The sequence below is a fragment of the Sus scrofa genome, chromosome X, assembly GCF_054392235.1.
Source record: "Sus scrofa isolate SSC_HxYL_T2T_F1_AM1 chromosome X, Sscrofa_HxYL_maternal_Yorkshire_Landrace_v2.0, whole genome shotgun sequence".
Taxonomy (NCBI): domain Eukaryota; kingdom Metazoa; phylum Chordata; class Mammalia; order Artiodactyla; family Suidae; genus Sus; species Sus scrofa.
In genome coordinates this window covers 108,780,093-108,802,890 of record NC_139401.1, presented here as the reverse complement: position 1 = coordinate 108,802,890, position 22,798 = coordinate 108,780,093, and the positions used below count along the sequence as shown (strand labels likewise).

Here is a 22,798-nt window from a genome sequence, read left to right as displayed (position 1 = left end):
GTAATATCTTTGTAAATAAGTCTGCTTCCAATCATTCCATTGCGTTTCTTGTTGGCACCCTAACTGATGCTATGACCATACAGGAGCCTGCAAGGAAGTATATCCTGGATACTGTGCTGTCAGACTGAGAGTTTATCATATCCTTGTTAAACCTTTTAAATCCCTCTATCAGTTTTTCTTCCCTCCTAGCCTGCAACGAACTTTGTAAATCACACTTCTGTATGATTTGGTTAAACCACTTTAACATGTTCAAAGTCCGTAAGGAAAAACAACTCTAACGAAGAACCTAGATAGGGTAAATATATTGGGATCACGGACCTACCCCCGAGTCAAACCATATCAGCCTAGTAGACCTTAGCCCAGGGCAGCTTCCAGGGAAAGAAGGGATTCTTACTGCAGCCTAGCTGCTTAGTCAAACAAGGGAATGGAAATATTTCTGCCTTTAATTGCAATTACCGCTAGCAATTTGCTCTGGGAGACAATTTGTGGTCAGATGTGCCCTGAAGTCACTTAGCTAGACTTTCATCAAGTTTCTCTTTGAATTCTTGTTCCTTCCTTCTCCCCATCTCGAAGTTTCTCTTAGTGTTATTCTCCTACACACAGTTAGAACAGTTTATACCAGGGCCCAACCTTGATGAAGAAAGGAATAGTCTTCTGAGAAACTGGAACGTGAAGGCTGCAAAAGGAAAAATGCTTGAAAATGAAACAACTTTTAGTTTCATCCTCCTGTGGCCAAATCCCAAGTGTCCGGGGGGGGGGGGAGGTGGGAGGGAGAAGAAGAAAAAAGTCTTAAACCGAGATAGGCTGTCAGTTGTCAAATTTTCCACCCACATGTCTGCCCAGCACTCCTGTGGGAAAATCAGTGCAGTCTAGAGAGAGGAAATCATACTTCTTTCTTATTTTAATTTATTGTTATCAACAACTCCCCAAGACAATGTTTTCTACATGAAGATTCCCAGCAAACATATGTCTAAAAAAGGTAACTTTAGGATAATAATTTCAGAAGGGTAAAGAGTAAAAAATCCTAAGTCTAGCATATACAAAACCATGGAGGCATTCGGAAGTAGTACTTCTCATTGACAGTCAAGTAAATCCAAGTACATTGCAACATATGGTATACAAATCAAATCCTGGTACTGCACAGTATGGGGACTATTTAAATTAATCCATTAGAAGTTTACTGAATCATTAGAATCCAATTTTAATGACTGTATTATAGTATCTAGTTCCATATAATAGAGCTATTTTTAAATGTCCCAGCTGACATCCCCAACTATCATAGTACTATTCAGTACTGCTTTGAAACTGTGGACAAAATGGATTCTATTGAATGAAAAATACCGAATGACAAAAATTCATGATTCCTTGTCCATTTAATAGTCAATGTATTTAACAGGATAATGTATTATGTATAAAATATAGCACCAGTAGTTGAATTCCTGTGAAATATTAACTATTTTAACTCAGATTTGACATATGTTTTAAAATATTTGGGGTGTCATTCATTGATTTTTAAAAAGATGGTACTTCCTGGTAAGCAGCAGCTCAGAGTAGAAAGAGCACTGGACCTGGAGTCAGATGCAATGCAGGTTGCTTTCACTAAATGCTCTCTAATATCCTTTCCAGCTCTATTATCTTTTACTACTAAATCTTGAGAGTTTGATTATTTGAGGCCATTTTTAGGTCGTTTTAAAGTTGTTATAATTAAGTTTGTTTCTTTTTAAAGGTTAGTTTTGAAAATCGAATTTGGTAAGGTAAGGGGTTGGGAGGAGACAGTTTCATTGCTTTTTGTATTTTCCACAGATCTGCTGTGCACTTGTTAATAGCAGTCAGCCCTCCTCTACTCTGTGAGTAAGAGTTGGAAGGTGTCTGGGAAGGAGATTCCAAGAGCAGCAGCAGTCCTTTCTACCATAAGCCAAGAGAGAAGCACTACCTGAGAGACCAGATTGCTGTGGCATGTTTACATAAGTGGCTCAAATTCCCGTGATTAAATAGCTTAGACTTTCTTAAGAGAGTTCACTTAAGCAAATGTTGCTTTTGTTCTCAGATTTCCTTCTTCCCAACCCCACTTATATTTCCACATCAATGTCTGACCAATAGAGATCACAAGCCTAAAATGTCCAGAATTGATCTCAACATCTTCCTCTCCCGTCCCGCTTCGCTCGTGTATTCCCTGTCTTAATGAACAGTATCACCAGCCCACTGGTTCTAGGCAGGTTCAAAACCTTGGTGTCACTCTTGACTCCTTCTTCTCTTTCACTGCCCATTCTTCAGTCTTGCCCCTCTCCAGTTCACCCTTCACATTGTGGCTGTCAAAATGCTCTTTCTAAGATGTAAATATGATCACAGAGCTTCCCTGCTTAGAAGGCTTTAATGACTCCTTTTCACCCACTGGATAAAATGCAAAGTCTTCTTTCAGTGCCTCTATGCCTTTCTAGTGCAGTCCACTGCCACTCCCTGCCATTGCCCTGAGCCCTTTACAGTCCAGTTGCATGAACTGCTCACAGTTACCCAGACACCATGGTCTTACGCAATTGTGACTTTGCATGTGAAAGTTCCTCTGCTACTTCCTCAGCTTGAGTTATTTTTCCTCATGTTCCCATAGCATTTCCACATACTAATTTTATAACTCTTGTCGCACTATATTCTAGTTACTTCTTTACTCGTTTGTCTTCACCACCAGACTGTCAGTTCCCTGTTTTGGGAGAAGGTAAACATCGTACAGGAAATTCAGACTCTGGATACTTCTAGGTGGCATTGTAAGCTTACTTTGGACCCTGAGACACTGTGCTCTTCTCTGATGCCCTCTTTTTCTCCTTGTCCCAGCCCTCCCCCTGGTGGAGGCGTTAAGGAGCAGTGGAATGGTCACATGGCCAAAAGATAAGACAAAGCGGCCTGGCTGATCCACAACCTGGATAAACATCTGCCTCATATCATTTTTTAAGCAAATGAAAAGCTGGCTAATGGGTCTTGAATTTAGGGTGGCCTGGCAGGAGCTTTCTGTCTTACCCCATATCCCTTGGGAGACCCAGAGCTGTGGTGGTGGTGGGGGGGGAGTGGAGAGGGTGTCAACACACCCATGCCTGATGGTCTCAAAGAACATCACACTACTGTTAAACAAATAGCCCAAGAAGAATTATTAGCTGGTGGAGATGGTCTTCCTTGTTTTTCCCTGTGTCTGAAGCCGAGACCAACCTTTCTTCAGGAATGTTTCCTTTTGGATGATTAGACCATAAAGCAAGAAATCAAATACCAATCACACCCACATGGTGGGTGTTCTCCCCTACTGTAGTGGGCCTCACCTCCCAAAAAAGAGTCATAGGGAAGGGCTCTGTTCTGGTCCATACCAGAACAATATCCAGTTATCACTGACTTATTTCCCAGTTGAAGATAACCTAATCTTTGAATCCGTATTTAGTCGCCCATTTGAGGCAGCCAGTTTCACAAGCACCCCTGGATATAGAGTTCTCTAGGCATGGTGGCCTTAGGTGTCTTCTGGATTGGTCTGGTTAGTGATTCTCAGGGAAGGACCTTGCCAGGAAGGTTAACAAAAAGGGTGAGTCATCAGCCTGGCTGGGAGGGATCTCTCCTCTAAAAACAACAAATTTTTAGAAAACATGATAAATTTCTAATCATTATGGAAATTCTCCATGGCTATTGTGAATTTTATCAGATACTGTGTTTACACTACATAGAAGTAGAGACTACTTCTATACTTCATAGAAGTGAGACTTATAGCAGCAAGAATGGGTTTTAGTTTTAAGGAAGGGGAAAGGAAATTAATGTATTCATCATCAGGAGAGACTACCTTTAAAAATCAAATAGCTTCCACAATATCATTTTGTACATATGTCAAAGGCAAGGAAAGATGATCTGCTGTCCTAGGTGTCCATTTGGCTGTGTCCTGACTGAAGAAAAAGAATTCAGGTAACATGAAATAAAACAGAAACAGAACTTGTAGGAGTGGCCCCCTGAAGTTATTAGGTTTCTATGTTCAGGGTAAAGATTACCCTACCCACAAAACGATCATTGATGACATCATTTATGATGCCTTTGCCCTTCAGTTGGCACTGTACAGGCACTGCTTGGTTCTTCACTACATCTGTAAAGTGCATTGCCACCAGCGGGGAAGTGTAGTTAACCTGTAGGTGGAAAAACAATGAATCCTATGTGAGGAGGGGAGGGTATGTCTGGGGGGGCAATAGGATGGAAGTGATCATGTATTCAGGGCAGGATGGAATAACCTCCACGAAGGGAACTGAATGAATCCCATGATGCCAAGTCACAAATGGCTAAAGCAACTGACATACTCTTTCTGTCCCAGAACAGTGGGGAATGACAAGATTCTTTCATAAGTCAGTGTCCGTTGTCTGATTGTCCTCTGGGGAAAACCAGTTTGACTCATTGTGATATGATTTTCTGGATATCAGACCATGAATCAAAGCAAGACTAGTGTTTATCCAGTCTCCATTTCTGGAGATGAAGGATTCCTACTCCCTCAAGTGTCCAAGTGGGAGAAATTTTAGGAAAGTGATTATTTGGGCATAATTGAATGCAATGGCAAGTGATTTGTCTGCTCCTGGCTCTGCCTCTAATTAGCTATGTGACCTTGGGCAAGTCACTTCCTCTCTCTGAACTCTAATGTCTCCATCTGTAAACTAAAGGAATTAGGCCAGACTGTATCTGAGATTCCTTCAGATTTGAAAAGAAGTGGTTGGGATAGGAAGTGGTAGAGGAAACTCCTAGTCTTGGTCAGCAGCTATTCATTCTTTTGCTACTACCTGTTACTCCCTAATTTTCTCATAGATCCCAGCCAGCCCTTCCTTTGTCTCTAAGACAGAAGGGATTACAGACTTACGTGAGTTAGTTTGCCATAGTAAGGGTAGTAGCGGAGGTCAAAAGAAGCTGACTCTGGGTAGTAACTGATGGATCGGATGTCGTTTTCATCACCTCTCTGTAAGTCAAAGCAGGGACATGTCAGGTGCTGGGTCACTCGATGAGTTGGAGCCTGAGCTAAAGGGGCCTATGTCCCAGGAATCACTGTGTGGCCCATAACCAAATGTCTCAGGAAGACCTTGAAACCAGAACGGGGCATAGCTCATTCCAGACTTCTTCCCAGAGGAATGTTTCTAGGGAAAGTGCTTTGACTTTTCAGTTCAAAGAATACTGAATAAAAGGCCCAGACCACGGGGGCTGAAGGTTCTCAGCATGGCTCTGTGGTGGCTCCTAGGGGACCCAGACGGAAGAGCTCCAAAGGAGGGCTTGTAGTGCCTGGTGTTGCTCTGGCAAGAGGGTCTACCATGCCCGCTCCTCTCCAAAGAAGCTTCCTGTACCTGGCACCCAGTCTTGGGTTTGGGAGCTGAAGCAGGTGTCAGCTGGAACATGGTTAGTAAACCCCACCCCACAACAACGCACACGTGGTGGGCTCAGTCCTAGTAGAGGTTAGACCAGATGCGCAGGGACCTGATGTGTAGGGACACAGGCTGTAGTTGGTTCACCTAAATGCATGTCTCTTAACACATTGTCTGAAGTACTTAGTTATGGGAGGTGGAGTCAGGAGGATAGGCAAGGGGGCCCAGGATTGGAATGATTAAATAAACAAGTCTACCCTCATCATATTTTGTCATGTAGGGGACTGCCCATTCTGCCTACGTAACACAGAGGCCTGGGGGCTAGTAAGGGACAAATAGCGCATCACTACCAGCAAATCACTCACTGAAGTCATTTGATTACTCCTGTCATTATAGTATCATTGATCTTAGCATAAACAGGGCTCTTCTTAATTTATTCTGGTAATTACCTCATCCAGCTTGATTTCCACAAGTGGTGGGGATTTGACCTGTATTGATTATTATAGAATGTCTACAGACTCTTAATATACTTTTTTAAAAGAACAGTTCTTAGCAAAGTTCTATGTAAGCTGAAAAATGGATGGCTTCCACTGGGGAACTATAAGCAGGACTCAGTCTAATTAATATGCTAGTTTAAGACTGAGTCTGTCTGATGGTTTATTTATATATTCTAAAAAGCAGTGAAGTTCATTTTTTGTGAATGGTCTGTGGAATCAGTTCTTCTAGTTTGTAGTCACACCTCCCATGTGTGTATATATACACATGCTCACATACATGTGAACAGAGTGGATGTCTTTCCTCCCTTGTTCACCTGGCAAGCACTACCTGACCTTTCGAAGCTCGTCTTCAAGTGTCACCACCTCCCATGTGGAACTAAATTTCCTTCTTTAATGTCCCCACTGCACCTTTCATAGCACCTTTCAGAGGCAGAATCATATTTTATCTTGGCATCTCCAACACCTAGCAGAATACCTGGTACTTAATAAGCTATCGATAAATTCCGGCCAAATGTGAGCCATTGGCTGAATAAATGCTGCCTTTCGCTGCTTTCTGATATGCCACCATCAAGGCTGGAGTTTTGAGCTACATTTCTAGTACTGAGAATGGGATTACCTGGCTTCACACATTTGCAAGACAACTGTCCAGGGCCGGGGGTGGGGGTGGGGTGCAGTCTATGTTATCAAACACGGGGGAGCTACTGCTGGCTTAAGAAGCAAACCCAGGAGTTCCCGTCGTGGCGCAGTGGTTGACGAATCCGACTAGGAACCATGAGGTTGCGGGTTCGGTCCCTGCCCTTGCTCAGTGGGTTAACGATCCGGCGTTGCCGTGAGCTGTGGTGTAGGTTGCAGACTCGGCTCAGATCCCGCGTTGCTGTGGCTCTGGCGTAGGCCGGTGGCGACAGCTCCGATTCGACCCCTAGCCTGGGAACCTCCATGTGCCGCGGGAGCGGCCCAAGAAGTGACAACAACAACAACAACAAAAAGACAAAAAAAAAAAAAAAAAAAAAAAAGCAAACCCAAGATCTAGGGCTTTTTCCTACAAAGGAGCTAATTGGCACAGATGAGATAGGAGTTAATGGTCCCTTGAAGGACAGTTAATTAGCATATTAATGGAGTTCTGTTTTCACTTCCCTTGTAGTCATTTGTTATTGCAACACCCAGTGCCACTGGTCATTGCTGCAAAAAGTGAAATTCAGTTTCAAAAGCAGGGACTAATGACGTTAATGAAAGCCGCTTGTTTAGTTCAAAGAAACAAGTAATTAGAGCTAAAAGCAAAAGTGTAAACAGAATCCCAATTAATGACTTGGCACATTGTTGTTCCCTGCTGTGGCCCTCAGCTGAGGTTCAGTCTTTCCCTTTCACAGGTATAAACCAGCCTGTGTGTGTGTGTGTGTGTGTGTGTGCGTGCGACACACACACACACACACACACACACACACACACACACAGGATTTCAATGCTTTCTGGAAATAGGGAGGCCCGAAAGTATAAAGGAAGGTATAGTCATGAAAAGAGTAACTCTTTCCCTAACCCTTAGCCAACCGTCCATGGTAAAGCCCTTGGAAAGGATGACTCACCTTTTTGCATGAGACAGATGTGCTAACAGTGCTTACTCAAAAGGGTACTTTACCTGAACTTTGCAGGAAACTTTCACAGGATCTCCAAGCTCAGGGCGAAAGCCAACAATCTAGCAAAAGAAAGCCAGTGTTGTTTTGTTTTTAAATATAATAAAACAGATTTGACAGAAAAAATGGGGCTTTTCTAATTCCCCTTGAGTCATCCCATCCTTATGCATAAGCTTGATCTATTTTGCCCTCTCAGAAATGTTACAAAAAGCAGAAAATGCAAATTATCTTTAGAGCTGTGCACCTCAGCCTACTCCTTACTGTATTTGTGCCTGCTATTCATACAGTGGTAACTGCAGCAAGATTACCCTAAAGATGTAAAGAACTTACTGGTTTCAGGAGGAGTGTATGTGGTAAGGCTCTACCACACCTAAGGCATGGCAGGAGAAAAGGAAAATGTATTTGTCATAGAAGAATTGTCCTCCACCCCACCCCCATGTCAGTCCCTTGTTCCAAGCAGCTCAGGATCTCATTCCTGACAGAGGCATCAAAGGGCAGGTTTAGGGGTGTGAGAGAAGAATCAAGATAGGAAGTATTCAGGAGTTCTGTCGTGGCTCAGTGGTTAATGAATCCGACTAGGAACCATGAGGTTGTGGGTTCATTCCCTGGCCTTGCTCAGTGGGTTAAGGATCCGGCGTTGCTGTGAACTGTGGTGTAGGTCGAAGATGCGGCTGGGATCCTGCGTTGCTGTGGCTGTGGTGTAGGCTGGTGGCTACAGCTCCGATGAGACCCCCTAGCCTGGAAACCTCCATATGCCGCAGGTGCAGCCCAAGAAATGGCGAAAAGACCAGGAAAAAAAAAATTTAGGAAGTATTCAGGGAGAAGTATTGCCTGAGAGGTTGGTCAGGTTGTTTGTATTACTGATGCTGTTGGTTAAAATGGCCAAACTCAGTGTATGAAGACGGAGTCCAAGAGAAATGGTGTGGCCAGAGCCCTCCTACCCAGATCATCCACTATCATTGCCAGAGTGTCAAGGGCCCGTGTACCCGGTTCATCTTTAGAAGGATGCAGGGCTGTCCAGTAGAGTAGCCAAAAGTAGGGTCCTCTAGGCCAGAGCAGTTCTTCAGGAAGGAGCGCTTAAATTGGCAGGCCTTCTTGTCCTCATCCTCATCACCATCTTGGATGAAGTACTGGCCCGGGGGACAATCTACATTCATTTCCTCTTGAAGACTGTCATTATAACCTAAAGTATGTGTGGGTGGCAAAGGATCACATTAGACAAGCGCTTTCAGTAATTCTCCTCCCTAGTTTTCTTTCTCCAGCTTGCTCGTGTTCCTCTGAAAGCCCACTCAGGTGGTCCTAGGCCCTGTGACCTGGCATTGGGTGCCCAAGGCCATTCGTCAGCAACATCCCTCCAAGAAGCCTTTGGGGCTAGTCCCCTTGTCTCCTTTGATTGCTTGTCCCTTTGCTTCTCATTCCCTTGGAACTTCTTTGATATCCATTCCAGGATTGTATGTGCTTGCTTTGTAAAATTTCTCTGTTTTCTATTATTTTTTTTCTGATATGGTAACTTGTAAACTTGGAGGGCTGCCTCTTCTACTTCTGGGAGAGAAATAGGCATATGGTAGGCAGATTTTGGGAGAGAGAGTAAATCATATCAAGGCATGGTATGTAGAAGGGGGCAAAGCTCCTAGGTTAAGTCTCTTTAAGTTCAACCTAGGAGACATCTCTCTCGGAGGTCAATGAGAGGCACTGGATGCAAGAGAGGGAGAAGTGTGTGTTGGGGGACAAGAGGAAGGGGGAGGAAGAAGAGGAGGAGATAAACCAGCTCCTCATTCTTTACAGGAGGAAGTTAACTCTGCAAAATAGAAGCTTACGTTGAAAGAGAGGCAGCAGTGGCAACCAGGGTCTCCACTGGGAGGGGGAGGGGTGAGATCTTGTCTCCTGAGACATGAGGCACTCAGGGTTAGTGGCCCTTTTCATAGAATGAATGTGACATGTGTCCAAGGTACACATATCAAGGAGAGAAGAGGGCTCTCTGTGGGCTACTAGATGCTATAGTACTGAGCTTTAGCAGTCACTGCATTATTTCCAATTTGGTTCTAAATGATGGAACCCAGTTAAATCTGTTAGGTCCAGCCCCCATGCATTCATATTCCAAGTAGCTCCGTTTTTCAGAGGAGATTGTGCACCTATGATCCTCCAGAGGTTAAACTTCAAATGTACTGCTAGATCTTCATCTAGACAGATTGTGACTTGGGTTTGATATTGGAAACAACAGGGAATTTTAAATCTGTTCCAATTATGGCTAAGCCGTTATTTTTCCTTTGACAAAGCTACATTCAAGATTTAGTTTTAATCTCTCTCTTTTTTTAGAACAAGAGCTATGTTCAAATAATAACTTTCTAAATAGAAGCTCTAATCACGTGCTCATTGTTCTTCTTGAGGTAGTTCCATTAAAAATAATGTGACATGGGCATGACCCTTATTGCAAAATCCCTGTCCTTGTGGGAATGAAAGTGATACTCTGGGACATCTATTTCAGAGATGTGTTCCTTTTAAACAGGGCATATTGTCTACACTTAGGAACCAAAAAGCCCAATGCTTGTCCTAATGTTCCCCACCTCTATCACTGGGTTAGAATGACTATTTTTCCATCTACTACCTTCTCGGAGGGATGTCCTCAGTGGAAATTCTGGCAATACATTTGCAATAGCTCACAAGCATTTTGAAAGAAAAGAAGATATTGTTCTGGATACGAGACCCAAAATATTTAGGGAGCCAAAATGGAACTACACGGACTCAGAACCCAGCCCCTTTCATTTTACAGGTGAGGAATCTGAAGCTCAGACTTAAAAAGATAACCCTGAGCATTACCAATACAAAGCTGAGTGTCTAACTCCTGCTCATATGGCAACGAATTATGAAAAGCAGCACTTCTCAAGCTTTAAAGGTCATACAAATCACCTGCGGATCTTGTTAAAATGCAGATCCTGATTCAGCAGGTCTGGGTGAGGCCTGAGATTCTGCTTTTCCAACAAACTCCCAAGTGATGCTGATGCTGCTGGTCCCTGGATCACACTTGGAGTAGCAAGGATGTCAAGAACAAAAACAAGGGTTTAAACACTCTGTGGCCAAGAGATTTTGATCATGTTTCTTCCCCTTCTGAGCCTCAGTTCCCCCATTTGTAAAATGGGGACAATAGACTCTGCTATGTAGAGTTAAAGTTCAGTGACAACATTTATACATTGAAACAACACTTCCCATCACATGAGAGAATCCTCTTAGTTCAGTGCACATTCTGCTGGCTACTCCCATCACCCCACTTCAGCCAGGCTGGGACACTCAAACCAGTCTAACTAGCTTTTTCCCACAAATAACAGATGCAACAGTGTAAACCCACGGGGACTCCTCTTTGATAGCTGGGTAAATACAGAGCCTGTGTGCTCTAGGTTTAAACTTAACCAAGCCGCTACCTCAGTTTTTATCTGGTGTAAAAACCAAGCTGCTACCTTAGTTTTTATCCGGTGTAAGGGCTTCCCCAAAAGCTATTCATTTGTCCCTGAAAGTGTATCTGATGATGCTGTAGAGATAAGCATCTTGAAAACACTTGCTATCAAAATGTTGGAATGACTGCCACCTAGAGATTCTTTCTCCCAACTCCCTTTTGGACTGCTATGTAAATAAAGACCCTTGTTCTCCTCCCGTAAGATGGATCATCTTCAATAAATGAATCGTCTTACCTTGAGAAAGTATAGGAGGCAGGAATCTTCTAGTTCTGGAGAATTCTCTTCTTTGCTTACCACTCCCTCCCCCCAGAATTATCTTTTACAATTGATCATTATTGAGCCATCTGGATGTGCGCAGGACATAACTAGGTGCTAAAGGGTGTTCGGGAAGAGAGAACAAGTCCTCTGCCCCAGTGAACTTATTTTGCTGGAGAGTTGACTTACATGCTTTCAAGGCAACATACAATACAAACCAGAACAGTTTTAATTGTATCTGCAGGTGCCGAGGGGGAATGCAAGGTAAGGAAAAATCAGGATGGGCTGTGTTAGTAAGACTGGGACTTCTGTGCCAAGTGAATTTTAAATTTTGAATTCCCATCCATCACCTTTCCAAAGAGATTCTCACCATTGAGAGGAACTTACTTACCCTGGAGAAAGCCATTTAGGCTAATCACATAATGCTGCCAAGTGTCAGGTTCAGAAACGTTGAAGTTGAAGTTAAGGCTATGGGCGAAGGGTCTGATCATAACTCCTGGCAATGAAAACAGGTCTTGGATATATTAACCCATTCTTGGGATAATTTTTTTTGTATTGATTCCCATGAAACCATTTCCCCCCAGGCCATCAAAATGAAAAGGACCATAATTTGCCAAGTACCATTTTACTTTTACTCTTAATAATTGAATCCCTAAGTTATTACCGGGAAGAGCCACAGTTAATTGAGGCTGAACATGCTGTGCAAGCAGATTTCTGTCCAGCAAGCTCTGACAGCACAGGGTATTTGGGCACTCACCAGGAGGCTTCACCCTCTCGGTGAAGGTCGGCACGTAAGGACTGATGGTCAGAAATAGCGTGTACATGCAGAGGGTGATCACAGCAGCCAGGGAGGCATAGAAAAAGAAGTAAATGACTAAGAGCAGGCCTGCAGAACAATCAGAGATGAGGGTGGTCAGTGCTGGCCAACAAGCGCTGCCTCCATATTCGAACTCGTGAACAGGTCCAACCAAAGATGTGACATGACTTTTTTCCCCTCTTAAGTCCCCAGATTCAGTATGTCCTTGCTTATTCAGATTCCACAAGTTTGGAATTGGTGAGAACTGTGTCAGAAGTCTGATTGCAGTTTACCTTTACAGCATGTCCGATGGAGGGCTTGCTGAGCAAATGATGACCATGAAGAAGATTACAGGGGAGTGGAGTTTAAATTACCGCAGAGGGCAAATTGTTTGGGAGTCCTCTGGGCAACGGTTGATGTCCTAAGTACAAATAATTCTTCGTTATTCATTAAAGCAGGTGCCCTAAAGAGTCCTAGCAGCTGGGTGCCGGTGATTATATGTATTCGTAAGTGATGAAAACAGCATTTCTTTTCACATAGCCCGTAATTCAAACTTTTGATTCATTTCCACTAAACTTGCCTCTAATGAAGGCAAAGTGAGGTTTCACCCTATGTATTTCAAATCTTATTCACCTTTGGCAAAAGTTTAAGTGGCTCTGCCTTTTATTTTTTTTATTTTTAAAAATTTGTCTTTTTAGGGCCACACCTGCGGCATATGGAGGGTCCCAGGCTAGGGGTCCAATCGGAGCTATAGCCACCGGCCTACACCACAGCCACAGCAATGCAGGATCCGAGCCACGTCTGCGACCTACACCACAGCTCATGGCAACGCCGGATCCTTAACCCATTGAGCCAGGCCAGGGATCGAACCTGTGTCCTCATGCATGTTTGTCAAATTCGTTTCTGCTGAGCCAGGACTGGAGCTCCAAGTGGCTCTGCCTTTTAAAAAGAACACTAACCCAGGAGTTCCCTTTGCGGCTCAGTGGTTAACGAATCCAACTAGGAACCATGAGGTTGCGGGTTCGATCCCTGGCCTTGCTCAGTGGGTTAAGGATCCAGTCTTGCCGTGAGCTGTGGTGTAGGTCGCAGAAGCGGCTCGGATCCCGAGTTGCTGTGGCTGTGGCGTAGGCCAGCAGCTACAGCTCGGATTAGACCCCTAGCCTGGGAACCTCCGTATGCTGCGGGAGCGGCCCTAGAAAAGGCAAAAAGACAAAAAACAAAAACAAAAAAACAAAAAAACAAAAAACCACTAACCCAGGATGGGGGAGGGAGGAGGGAGAAAGTGTACTTAGTTACTGACACCTGCTCCCTGTGAGCTTGGGCAACTTATAGAACCTCTTGGCACCCTGAGTAAAATGGGGTAAATTTAGCACTTACCTCATATTCTGATCTATATCCCTAACAATATTTGAAACTCAGCCTTTCCTTACATCCTGTCTGGACTCTATCACTTCCTTTTTAATCTTAAACACGCTACTTACCTCTCTGGGCCTCAATTTCCTCATCTGTAAAATGAGGATAATAACAGCACTTACTTCTTAACATTGAATAATGCATATAAATAGCATAGCACAGAGCCTGGCAAGTACCAAGACGTCTATGAATAGCAGTCTTCATCATTGTTATTATTATTAATATTAATATTGCCATAGGACCAGAAGCATAGTTTTGTGAATTCCTCCTCTGTGGGCTGGATTAGGACTAGGTTTGCCCCAGAATTAGGCAGCATAGAATGAGTGAATGAGCAAAAGATTGCTGCTGAGAAGCTCTTTCTAGTCTTCCTTGGGGCCCTCTTGGGAAATAATATCTAGTTTGGCTCACAGCAGTGACATGATGGAAGTACAGATTTGAACTGAGTCATGAACCAGAAACTGGAAAAAAAACACATAACTTTGCTGTACTCAAAATCAAATCCAGGAGTTCCTGTCGTGGCTCAGCTAAAACGAATCCGACTAGCATCCATGAGGACCCATGTTCGATCCTTGGCCTTGCTTAGTGGGTTAAGGATCTGGCATTGCCATGAGCTGTAGTGTAGGTCGCAGATGCGGCTTGGATCTGGCATTGCCGTGGCTGTGGTGTAGGCCAGCAGCTACAGCTCCGATTTGACCCCTAGTCTGGAAACCCCCATATGCTGTGAGTGTGGCCCTAAAAAGATAAAAAAATAAAATAAAAAGATCAGGGGTGCCTGTTGTGGCGCAGTGGTTAACGAATCCGACTAGGAACCATGAGGTTGAGGGTTCGATCCCTGGCCTTGCTCAGTGGGTTAAGGATCCGGCGTTGCCGTGAGCTGTGGTGTAGATCACAGACGTGGCTCGGATCCCGCATTGCTGTGGCTATGGTGTAGGGCGGTGGCTACGGCTCTGATTAGACCCCTAGCCTGGGAACCTCCATATGCTGCGGGTGTGGCTCTAAAAAGACAAAAATAAAAAATAAAATAAAAAGATCAAATCCAAATATTAATTTTTAATTGAACAATGAACCAAATAAAATTAACCAAAAAAAGGAGTGCAGGAAAAGAGGAAAAAAATTATTAGTAAGCTAACGAAGTGGTGCTTTATGTTTTATAAGATGAACTAAAGCAGAACTGGAACATGACCATGTTGGTTCAGTCGGAGTCCCTGGAGAAGAAACAGCAGCACCTTGTGTGCCTGTGATACTTGGCTGCTGCCCACCAGCTGTCCTGACGGGATGTGCCCTGTGCCGCCTCCTCCATTCTTCTACCCCCATACCCATCCTGCCACAGATCAACAGCTGGAGCCATCCTGGGGGGCCAGAAGGCTCAGTTTTATAGATGCAAGGAAAGCAATAGAGGACAGGTACATTCCCTTAGAGATATCTCCTTTCTTGCCCAGGATGTGTGGCCAGGAAGCTGTAGATAGGAGAATGGCATTAGCAATGAGTCCCCTCGGCTTTACCCAGCAGTCTGTGCCCTGGAGTCTGTGATGTGCTAACTATCTCAGCTACACCCACCTCCTGGCAAAACCCCACTCATCCCTCCGGTCCTGTCTGCTCTGAATGTCCAAGTTTTACTTGGGCTGCTCCTCTAGGTAAGCCAGGGTTCTCTCCTGAATGCCCCACCCAAACTTGGATAGACCATTATAACTTGCATGGACTAGGTACCCACAGTCCCAGCTCTTCACTCTGTCCACTAAACACCCCATCAGGTCCTGAGGCCCTACCCATCAGGGCCTTGCTAGTTGTTAGAGTTCATGAAACAGTGTGGTGTTCTGGCAAGAGAATGAACTCCAGTGTTCATCCAACCTGGATTTGAGTCCCAGTGCTGCTATTTATTGACTGTGTGACTTTAGATAAGTTACTTACCCTCTCTAAGCCTCAGTTTCTGCATCTGTAAAATGGGGATAATAATATTACTACCTCATATAGTTCTTGTCAGTACCCAATAAAATAATGTATCGTTCCTAAGAATACCCAGCTATCAGAGGGAAAGCCCAGAATATAGTCATAGGCTGGGTGACTATGTTGGTTATGTTGAGGTCCAGGCTGGGACAGGGTTAGTGAGAGCTTACGTGGCACATAGTTCTCAGGCAAGAGGGTGGCAAGGCATGTGGTGGCCTAGGCATTAACATCACTATTTGCCCTTTGCCTAGGTAGGGGCAAGCCAGCAGAAGAAGCCTGAGTTTCTGGACTCTCCTTAGGCCCGCTACCCAAAGACCAGGATATGGCCTGCCATGCAGTGTCCCCACTGCCATATCTTCCCTGGACACTTAAACCTTCCTCCCTCATCCCCACTTATTGGCCTGTGGATTGTTCTCCACAGGCACAGCTTGGACGAACTCATCTTTTGAAGTTTCAATGGCTGGCTGTTTAAGGGTTAACATAGGGCTCCCTGTCCCAGAATCACACTTGCATTTCACAAGGCCTGTTTTTCCAGTCCTCTTTAGGCAAGGGAGAAACAGCTGTGCCCCCTTCGGAGCCCCCGTGAGTGTCCAGCATTTGTCTGCAGCTTCCAGAATGTCGGAATGTTCCTTGAATGGTACATTTGTTCCAGTTGAGAGTTCGAGGGATGGGCAGGGGTGGGACTGGGAACTGAAGAGGGGTGAAAGGAGGTGGGTGTTGTTCAGAGCCCCACACCTGCTATTCCTAATTCCAGGAAGCAGGGCTGGCTGTCTCACCCGGACTGAGCTGAGTTAGAGACAGAAACTGCAAAGGAGAGAATTCTCAGCCTAGGGGGCCTTTAGGAGGGATGACCATCGACTTGAGCAACTTAGACCCTTGGCACCGGGGGACTCTTATTTCAGCCATAGAATTATCTATTTTTCTCTTTTCCTATGAGTTCACTGAGTTCCAAATCAGCAGCTGCTCTTTTTCTGGGATGTGCAGAGAGTGTGGTGAGTGTGAATTGTACCCCAAGCTAAATCTCCTGAGAAGGATCAGCATTTTAATAGTTCAAGAGGTGAGTAGGACCCTGAGAGAGGAGTGCTAGGGAAGTTGTGAGGTAAAAGTGGTGGCAGCATGTGTTGCAAAGAGGAAATGCTAGGGACTGCAATTCTGCCATTGACCATGCAATATGGGGGCTCAGCCTTAAATCTCTGGAAATGATCCCTTTACCCTGTTTCTCTGTATACACCACGGGAGCATAAAGCACTCGTAAATTGGGGCCAGGGGCAACCCTGGCTCTCCTCTGACATTACAAGGTGAAATGATGAGGTTTACAAACCCTTGGTCAGATTAGCAGGGACTTGAACCTCATATTCCAGGAAGAGTACTTTTGACTTTGCAATTTTAACATCTTATTAGAACCTGAGGCTGATCCTGTGAGAGGGGCCAGGCAGATACTGTTTCCCTCATTTAGCAGTTGGGGAATCTGAGGCTCAGAAAGGATGATAATGAGCCCAAAGTTTTTTTTTTATCAGGGCTGGGGCTGAAAAAAGTCTGCACTTTTTCAATTCATTCTTACTGTCTCTGCACTGCAAATGATATTCAGCCCAGTGGATTTCGGCTATACAGTCAAGTTTGTTCACCCACTTGGAGTTTGTTGGGCTCTGCCCACTATTTCCCTAGGCATTGATCCCATTACATGAAATGCTAGGAGAAGTTTGCCGACAAGCCCATCCAGCGTATGGTAAAGGAGTCCTGGACACCAAGCCCAAAGCAAAGGACACCCGACTGGGGCATTGGGACAACTGGGACTTACTCAGACTCTGACCTGTTCGGGCCAGAGACATCCTTTTCTCCGGATCCCACAGGTATTCATTCACGATCTGCAGTTTCTGCCACCAGGCACTGCGTGTGTCCTGATGGTGACTCTCTTCCTCCTCCTTTTCGTCCTCTTCTTTCTCCTCCTCTTCTTCTTTCTCCTCCTCCTCCAAATCGGGTACCACCATCACCCGAGCCTCTTCTGCTTCTTCCTCTTCATCTGCTAAGTAGTTTTGGTTCACTTCATCCTGGTCATCCTGAAACAGTGACAAAACACAATCCCCTTTTTGGAAAAGAAAATTTCCAGTAGCGCATCCCACCAGCCAAAAAGAAATGGAAAGCGACTCAGTATTTGGAGAGGCTTCAGATGTCCACTTACCCATAAACATACCTGTTGTTACAAGAGGCAGATTTTCTTTCTCTCTGTTCTTTTGCAGGAAATATCCTTTCTATGACCCCTTTGACCCAATATTCTTTCCATAGAGGTGCAAAAGTTTTATTCTCAGCTTCAGGTATTTGAGCTCTTCCCCCAGGACTGCTCATGTCACTACTCTGTCTTGAGGCCTTGGCTTCCCGCTTAACTATGGCCTCTCAGGGCAGAGCTGAGCTCAACTGGAGGAAGGAGTAGTTTCACACACTTGTGTCGGTGATGGCAAATTCTCAGTCCCAGCCAGCTTTGTCCTGACATCCTGTACACTTTCAGCTGCTCAACCTCACCAACCTAAGTTGTGGCTAAAAATAGCCTGGGACACAGATCAGGAGGAAACGCCGGCTGCCATATCCCTCCCCAGAACTTATACTGTCTTCCCAGAAGAAACAAGAGATTGGGTGGAGGGGTCATTTGCTGTTTTTCTGACTGTTGCCCACGCTGGAACCTCTTCCTGCCTTAACCGGGTTGGACAGACCACCCGAGGGTTGGGATGGAAACATACTCCTTAGCCCCAACCCCATACCCTAGGCAAAAATCTGGGCACGTAGTAAATGCTCAGCACATATTTGTTGATTGACTGATTGCAACCATCACTTGAGATCTGAAACTGTAATCTTCTCTGAGTGGTTCTAAGAAAATTAAAGAAAAAAAAAAAAGAAAGAAAAAGAAAAACCCAGACTTCACCAAATGGTATTTCAATGCCTTCCAGCCATGGGCTGGAGAGTTGGATCTTTGCTCTTTGTGGGCCTGCCAAGGCTCACTGCAGCAGCAGAAAATGAGGCCACCCGCCCTGCTCTCTGCTGTCCAAATCTGAAGAGTGGCAGGGCCTGTGCACCTGTTGGGGTTGGATGTGTCAAATGATAGAGGCCAGGGGTTCCATGCTGCCCCCTCCCTGCTTGATTCCTCAAAGGCCATTTAGAGGACACTCAGCTAAAAGTGCTGCCATGAGGGGGGTGGGGTGGTCAGAAAACTAGATTGTTCAGAATCAGTAAAAGTGATACAAAATGACAAGGCTCTACTCTCAGCATTCAGCCTGCCCAGCGCTGTCTAGCTCTTGATTATAAGCACTCTTGAATTGCTCTCTAATTTGTTCAAATGTGCAGCTTTATATTATGCACCATATCAGAACTGACAGGGACCTTGAAGATTCACTTGTCCATGTGAGGCCCAGAGAGGGGACAGGATCTAGCCAGAATCATGGAGTAAGTTCATGATAGAGCTGACAGCCTTGGAACCTGTGTCCTTTTGTAACCTGGACAGTGATGTGTCTCCCCTATCATGCCGAGCACAAGTGCCTAGAGGTGGTTTAGCAGATTTACTGAGCACAACAATGTGTTAGATTTTGTGTTTCCAAAAAATTGTAGGCACTTATAATTGAGGATTTCTAACTCTGACAAGGACTCAGAGGGTAAGGCTTAGGAAAATAAATCCCATCACTCAATGTTGAATGGATTAATAAATGTTCTTAAATCTCTTTCCCTTGTGTGTGAACACATGTACCCATTTGACCTCCAGAACCACATTCGAGCACCCAGAGGAGAGGGCACATATTTTCTTTTTCTTTCTGTTTTTAGGGCCACACCTGCGGCATATGGAAGTTCCCAGGCTAGGGGTCAAATCGGAGCTACAGCTGTTGGCCTCCACCACAGTCACAGCAACGCCAGATCTGAGCCACATCCATGACCTACACCACAGCTCACAGCAACGCCGGATCCTTAGCCGGCTGAGTGAGGCCAGGGATCGAACCTGCATCCTCCTGGATACTAGTCAGTTTCGTTACTGCTGAGCCACAATGGGAACTCCAGAGGGTGCATATTTTCTAACTCCTTGGTGGCTGTGGAGCCCACGGCTAGGTAACTAGTGGGTACGGAACAAATGTCAGCGATAACTGCCTGACTTAAAGTTCCTGAACCAGGACTCTGGCGGAGTGCTCTCACGGAGCTTGCTGCCCTAGCCTCAGAGCTCACGTGGGCTGTGGTGGGCAGTCATCACGGCCCCCAGAGAATCTGCTGCAACTCGAGAGCCTCAGAGAATTTGAAGTGTCGTATTTCAACATGGAGGAGCTTATATTCTCTTTGTATTTTCTGAACAACTTCCTTTTCTCTCCTTGTTGCCTCTTTGCCTGCACTCCACCTCTGCTCCACGGAGGAGACAGCTGCCTGTGGCCTCAGCCTGATTTTATTTGTAGATATGAGCTTTCAGGATAATCCCATTAAAGATGGCTTGTCATTAAAGCTTTACCCTTCCGGGAAGAATTAACCTTTTCAGAGCGAATTTCCCCTCGGCTCTCACAGTGCCTGAGCTTCAGGAACTTCAAATATCTTTTCCCAGCTTCCAGGTATAGGAGATCCTTACATTGAACAAGAAAGGCATTTTTGTGCAAGCGACTGTTTTAACGGAATCCAGGAGGGAATCCTTTGGTCATGCGAGGGTCTGTTTTGGTCAGTTTCCTAAAGTGGCAGTGGCCTCATGTGGCTGAGTATGTGCGGTGTGCCGGGGTAGGGTAGTGGGTGTGTGCTGGGGCCGTCATGTTCCCCTAAAAGGGAAGCGTCTGAAGGGCAGAAGGCGGCTCCATTTTGAGCACTCTAAATATATAAACATATAAACAAATACATAAACAAGCAGTATGACCCGAAGGATAAATTTGTGCCCTGCATTGAGTAACACCCTGTAAACATTCGAGTGGTTGGTTAATTTTAAAAGAGACATTAGCACACGATTATTCACTGCATCAAATAATTTCTTTTTAAATTTCATCGCATATTCCATATAAAGTTCAAGATCCCTTGATGCATTTAAAATCCAAACCAGTTGACAAATAACTGAAATTATACACAACACTTTAGCGGCATTGGAGAGAAAAGAAACTAAGTAAGGAATAGTTATATATACCCTGCAGACTGTGACTGCTCTGAGAGCTGAAAGGGACTTTGGGGAATGTCAAAATAGAGATTCTGCCAATTCTGACTGGAGAGTTAAGAGAAGGTCTCTGCAGGTTGATATGGGGTTAGAAGCATTTGGGTCTTGTCTCCTGGCAATTGACAGTCTTCACTTAGCTCCCTGGTTATGCAAGTGGCCATTTCCCAAGAAAAAATGGATTAAGCTTTGTTTCCTCCTGGGGGTCAGATCACAACCCTCTCTGGGGGAGATTTCAGAATATTTCTCCCTGCCAAAAGGCACTACATGTGGCATATATTAATGATTTATATAGCAAAGTAAATGCAAAGAAACTTTGACTGCAAAGAAATTTGTAATGCATCCTGGGGATGAATGGTGACATTGAAGGGGGGATGTTAGGCAGGGTGGGGTGGCCGGCAGGGAGGCAATGGGTAGTAGAGGATCAGAGGGTTAGGGAGCTGCATGCTGCAAGTATAATGGAACAAGCACAAGATTAGAAGCGGGGAAACGTGCATTCTCACTTTGGCTCCTCTACTAACTTGCAAGTCACTCCTGTGCTCTGAGCCCCAGAGCCCCATAATGAGGGGTTCTGAAAAGATGATGTCTAGGACTACTCCCAGTTTCTATCTAGGATTCCATGATTTTTAGCTCTAGTTTGGAATTTCTGCTTTAGAAACAGAGCAGCTGGATTCTTAAGAAGCTACCATCCAAAGGGACTGAGACAGCTGGGTAGGCAGAGCCTTTCATTTCCTCTTCCCCTTCCCTTCTCTTGGCTGAATTTCTTGCTGTTAGAATGAAACTTCTACTCCTAGGCTCCAAAAGGTCTGTTCAAATTCTAAACTCCCAAGAAAGTTTTTTAGAAAACCCCTTATTCTCTGGCAGCTTCACCTTCTCTTATCTTTGTTGCACAGGAAGAGGGGCTTCCTCCTTCACTCCAGCATTTTAGGGTACGATGGGGTACTGGGAATCACTGCTCATTCTTGAAACTATGAGCTTCCTTAAACTTCACTGTGCCTGCCCATCCTAAAGAGAAGCAGCCCTAAGTCAAGACCTAGACAATGCCCACCCCACCCCACTGAAAAGGGACAGCAAAATATTCTGCTCCCTGGGACTCACAAGTCTGTAGCCATAACCGTAAGGAAAGGCCGGAGCCCGTCTGGACCGGAGCTGCCTTCTCATGGCTGTTCCGTGGGCAAAGGTGCGGCAGGGGCAGGCGAGTGGGTGAGAGCTCTGGAGCTTCTGCTGGTACAGGAGACACTGGTTGCTGGGGATACTTGGCGCCTAGTAAAAGTGAACCCTCCTGGCATGAGCCCTTCCCCAAAATAATCTAACATGCCCCTCTCTCATTGGTTGGCCCCTTCCCTGAATCAAAGGAAAGCCCTTTTGGAAAAGCAAGCTCATCATTACAGGGAGGGGGAGGTATTCTGGTCACGAGGATGAGCGACTCACACCCCCTCCAACTTCATGTCTCTTCCCGCCCCTGCCCTTCTCTAGCGCCTGAGATACTATGGGCCCAATGGAAATCTTAAGTTGTGTTCTTTTCAATTGAGAGTTGGATATTAGTGTGTGCAGGGGGTGGGGCGTGGGTGGGAGTTGGGGGTGAAGGGAGATGGCCAAGAATAACTTTCTTTTTTTCATAAGGCTGATGTCATGCAAAAGGCTCTAGGGTGTCAGGAGAGATTCCCTTTGCCCCCCCAACCCTGACCAAGCCACCTACAATATTCCTTATTTGTGTCATTCCACCAGCCCTTTAAATATGGATTATGCATTCTGATTTTAGAGGGCAAGCTCCTGCTTACCTCTACGCCCAAAGAGGGTCTTGGACATAAAGAAGCCTTTTTCTAGCTCACATGTCAGAATGGCCCCATCAGCACTGCCCCTCACATACACGCCCCTTGGAATCCTGGCCAAATTTCTGTAGTGGTTGAGATCTATATTTATCCCTTAGCATCAGGGCAGAGAACAAGCCAGAACTTTGCAGTGTCAGTTTCCCAGACATATATAACTCCTGCAGCCAATGTAGGATCCAACAAAAGAAAAATTAGTAGAAACAGCCAAGAATGTTGTATAGCATTTTTAGTCTGTTTTGTTAACCCCACTGGAGCCTTCGGTGGCTACAAAGGCCTAAGTGGAATTTGTGATCCTACACAGATCTGCTCCCTACCCCTAGTGACACCCTGGTGACTGAGAATGTTGCAGATACTGAGATTCTGGGTATCTTCATAACCAAGAAAACCAGCCCAATGGCTTAGATAGATAGATTTAGTCATAATTCCAAGCCTAGGCTATTCTGATGAAGACAGCTTCGATAGTGGTTAGTTTAAAATAAAGACTTCA

General features: G+C 45.0%; 1 protein-coding gene across 11 annotated transcripts; it reads right to left on the bottom strand.

The window, feature by feature from the left end:
* Positions 1–892: 892 nt before the first annotated feature.
* On the bottom strand, positions 893–21,753 carry ATP1B4 (ATPase Na+/K+ transporting family member beta 4). Of its 11 annotated transcripts, XM_085006320.1 has the most exons (10): positions 21,578–21,753; positions 17,132–17,390; positions 15,298–15,322; positions 12,270–12,397; positions 11,938–12,066; positions 11,572–11,676; positions 8,463–8,659; positions 7,482–7,538; positions 4,859–4,954; positions 893–4,142 (listed from the first exon to the last, which is right to left on the bottom strand). In XM_085006320.1, exons 5-10 carry the CDS (start codon positions 12,002–12,004, stop codon positions 3,981–3,983), a joined length of 684 nt encoding a protein of 227 aa, XP_084862446.1. In that variant the 5' UTR covers positions 12,005–12,066; positions 12,270–12,397; positions 15,298–15,322; positions 17,132–17,390; positions 21,578–21,753; the 3' UTR covers positions 893–3,980. The 11 variants fall into 11 exon arrangements, 9 of the variants coding, with proteins under 9 accessions (XP_084862446.1, XP_084862444.1, XP_084862442.1 ...); XR_014834587.1 differs by lacking the exons at positions 12,270–12,397; positions 15,298–15,322 and adding an exon at positions 10,384–10,497; XR_014834588.1 differs by lacking the exons at positions 12,270–12,397; positions 15,298–15,322 and adding an exon at positions 10,384–10,497 and having other exon boundaries at positions 17,144–17,390.
* Positions 21,754–22,798: the final 1,045 nt, after the last annotated feature.

Coding starts and splice junctions, on each gene's coding strand:
- ATP1B4 (NM_214132.1), bottom strand. CDS start 21,640: ATGAGAAGGCAGCTCCGGTCCAGACGGGCTCCGGCCTTTCCTTACGGT. Junction 12,067..17,131: donor CCGAACAGGTCAGAGTCTGA/GTAAGTCCCAGT, acceptor ATTGTTCTGCAG/GCCTGCTCTTAGTCATTTAC. Junction 8,660..11,571: donor CCTAAATGGCTTTCTCCAGG/GTAAGTAAGTTC, acceptor CACATACTTTAG/GTTATAATGACAGTCTTCAA.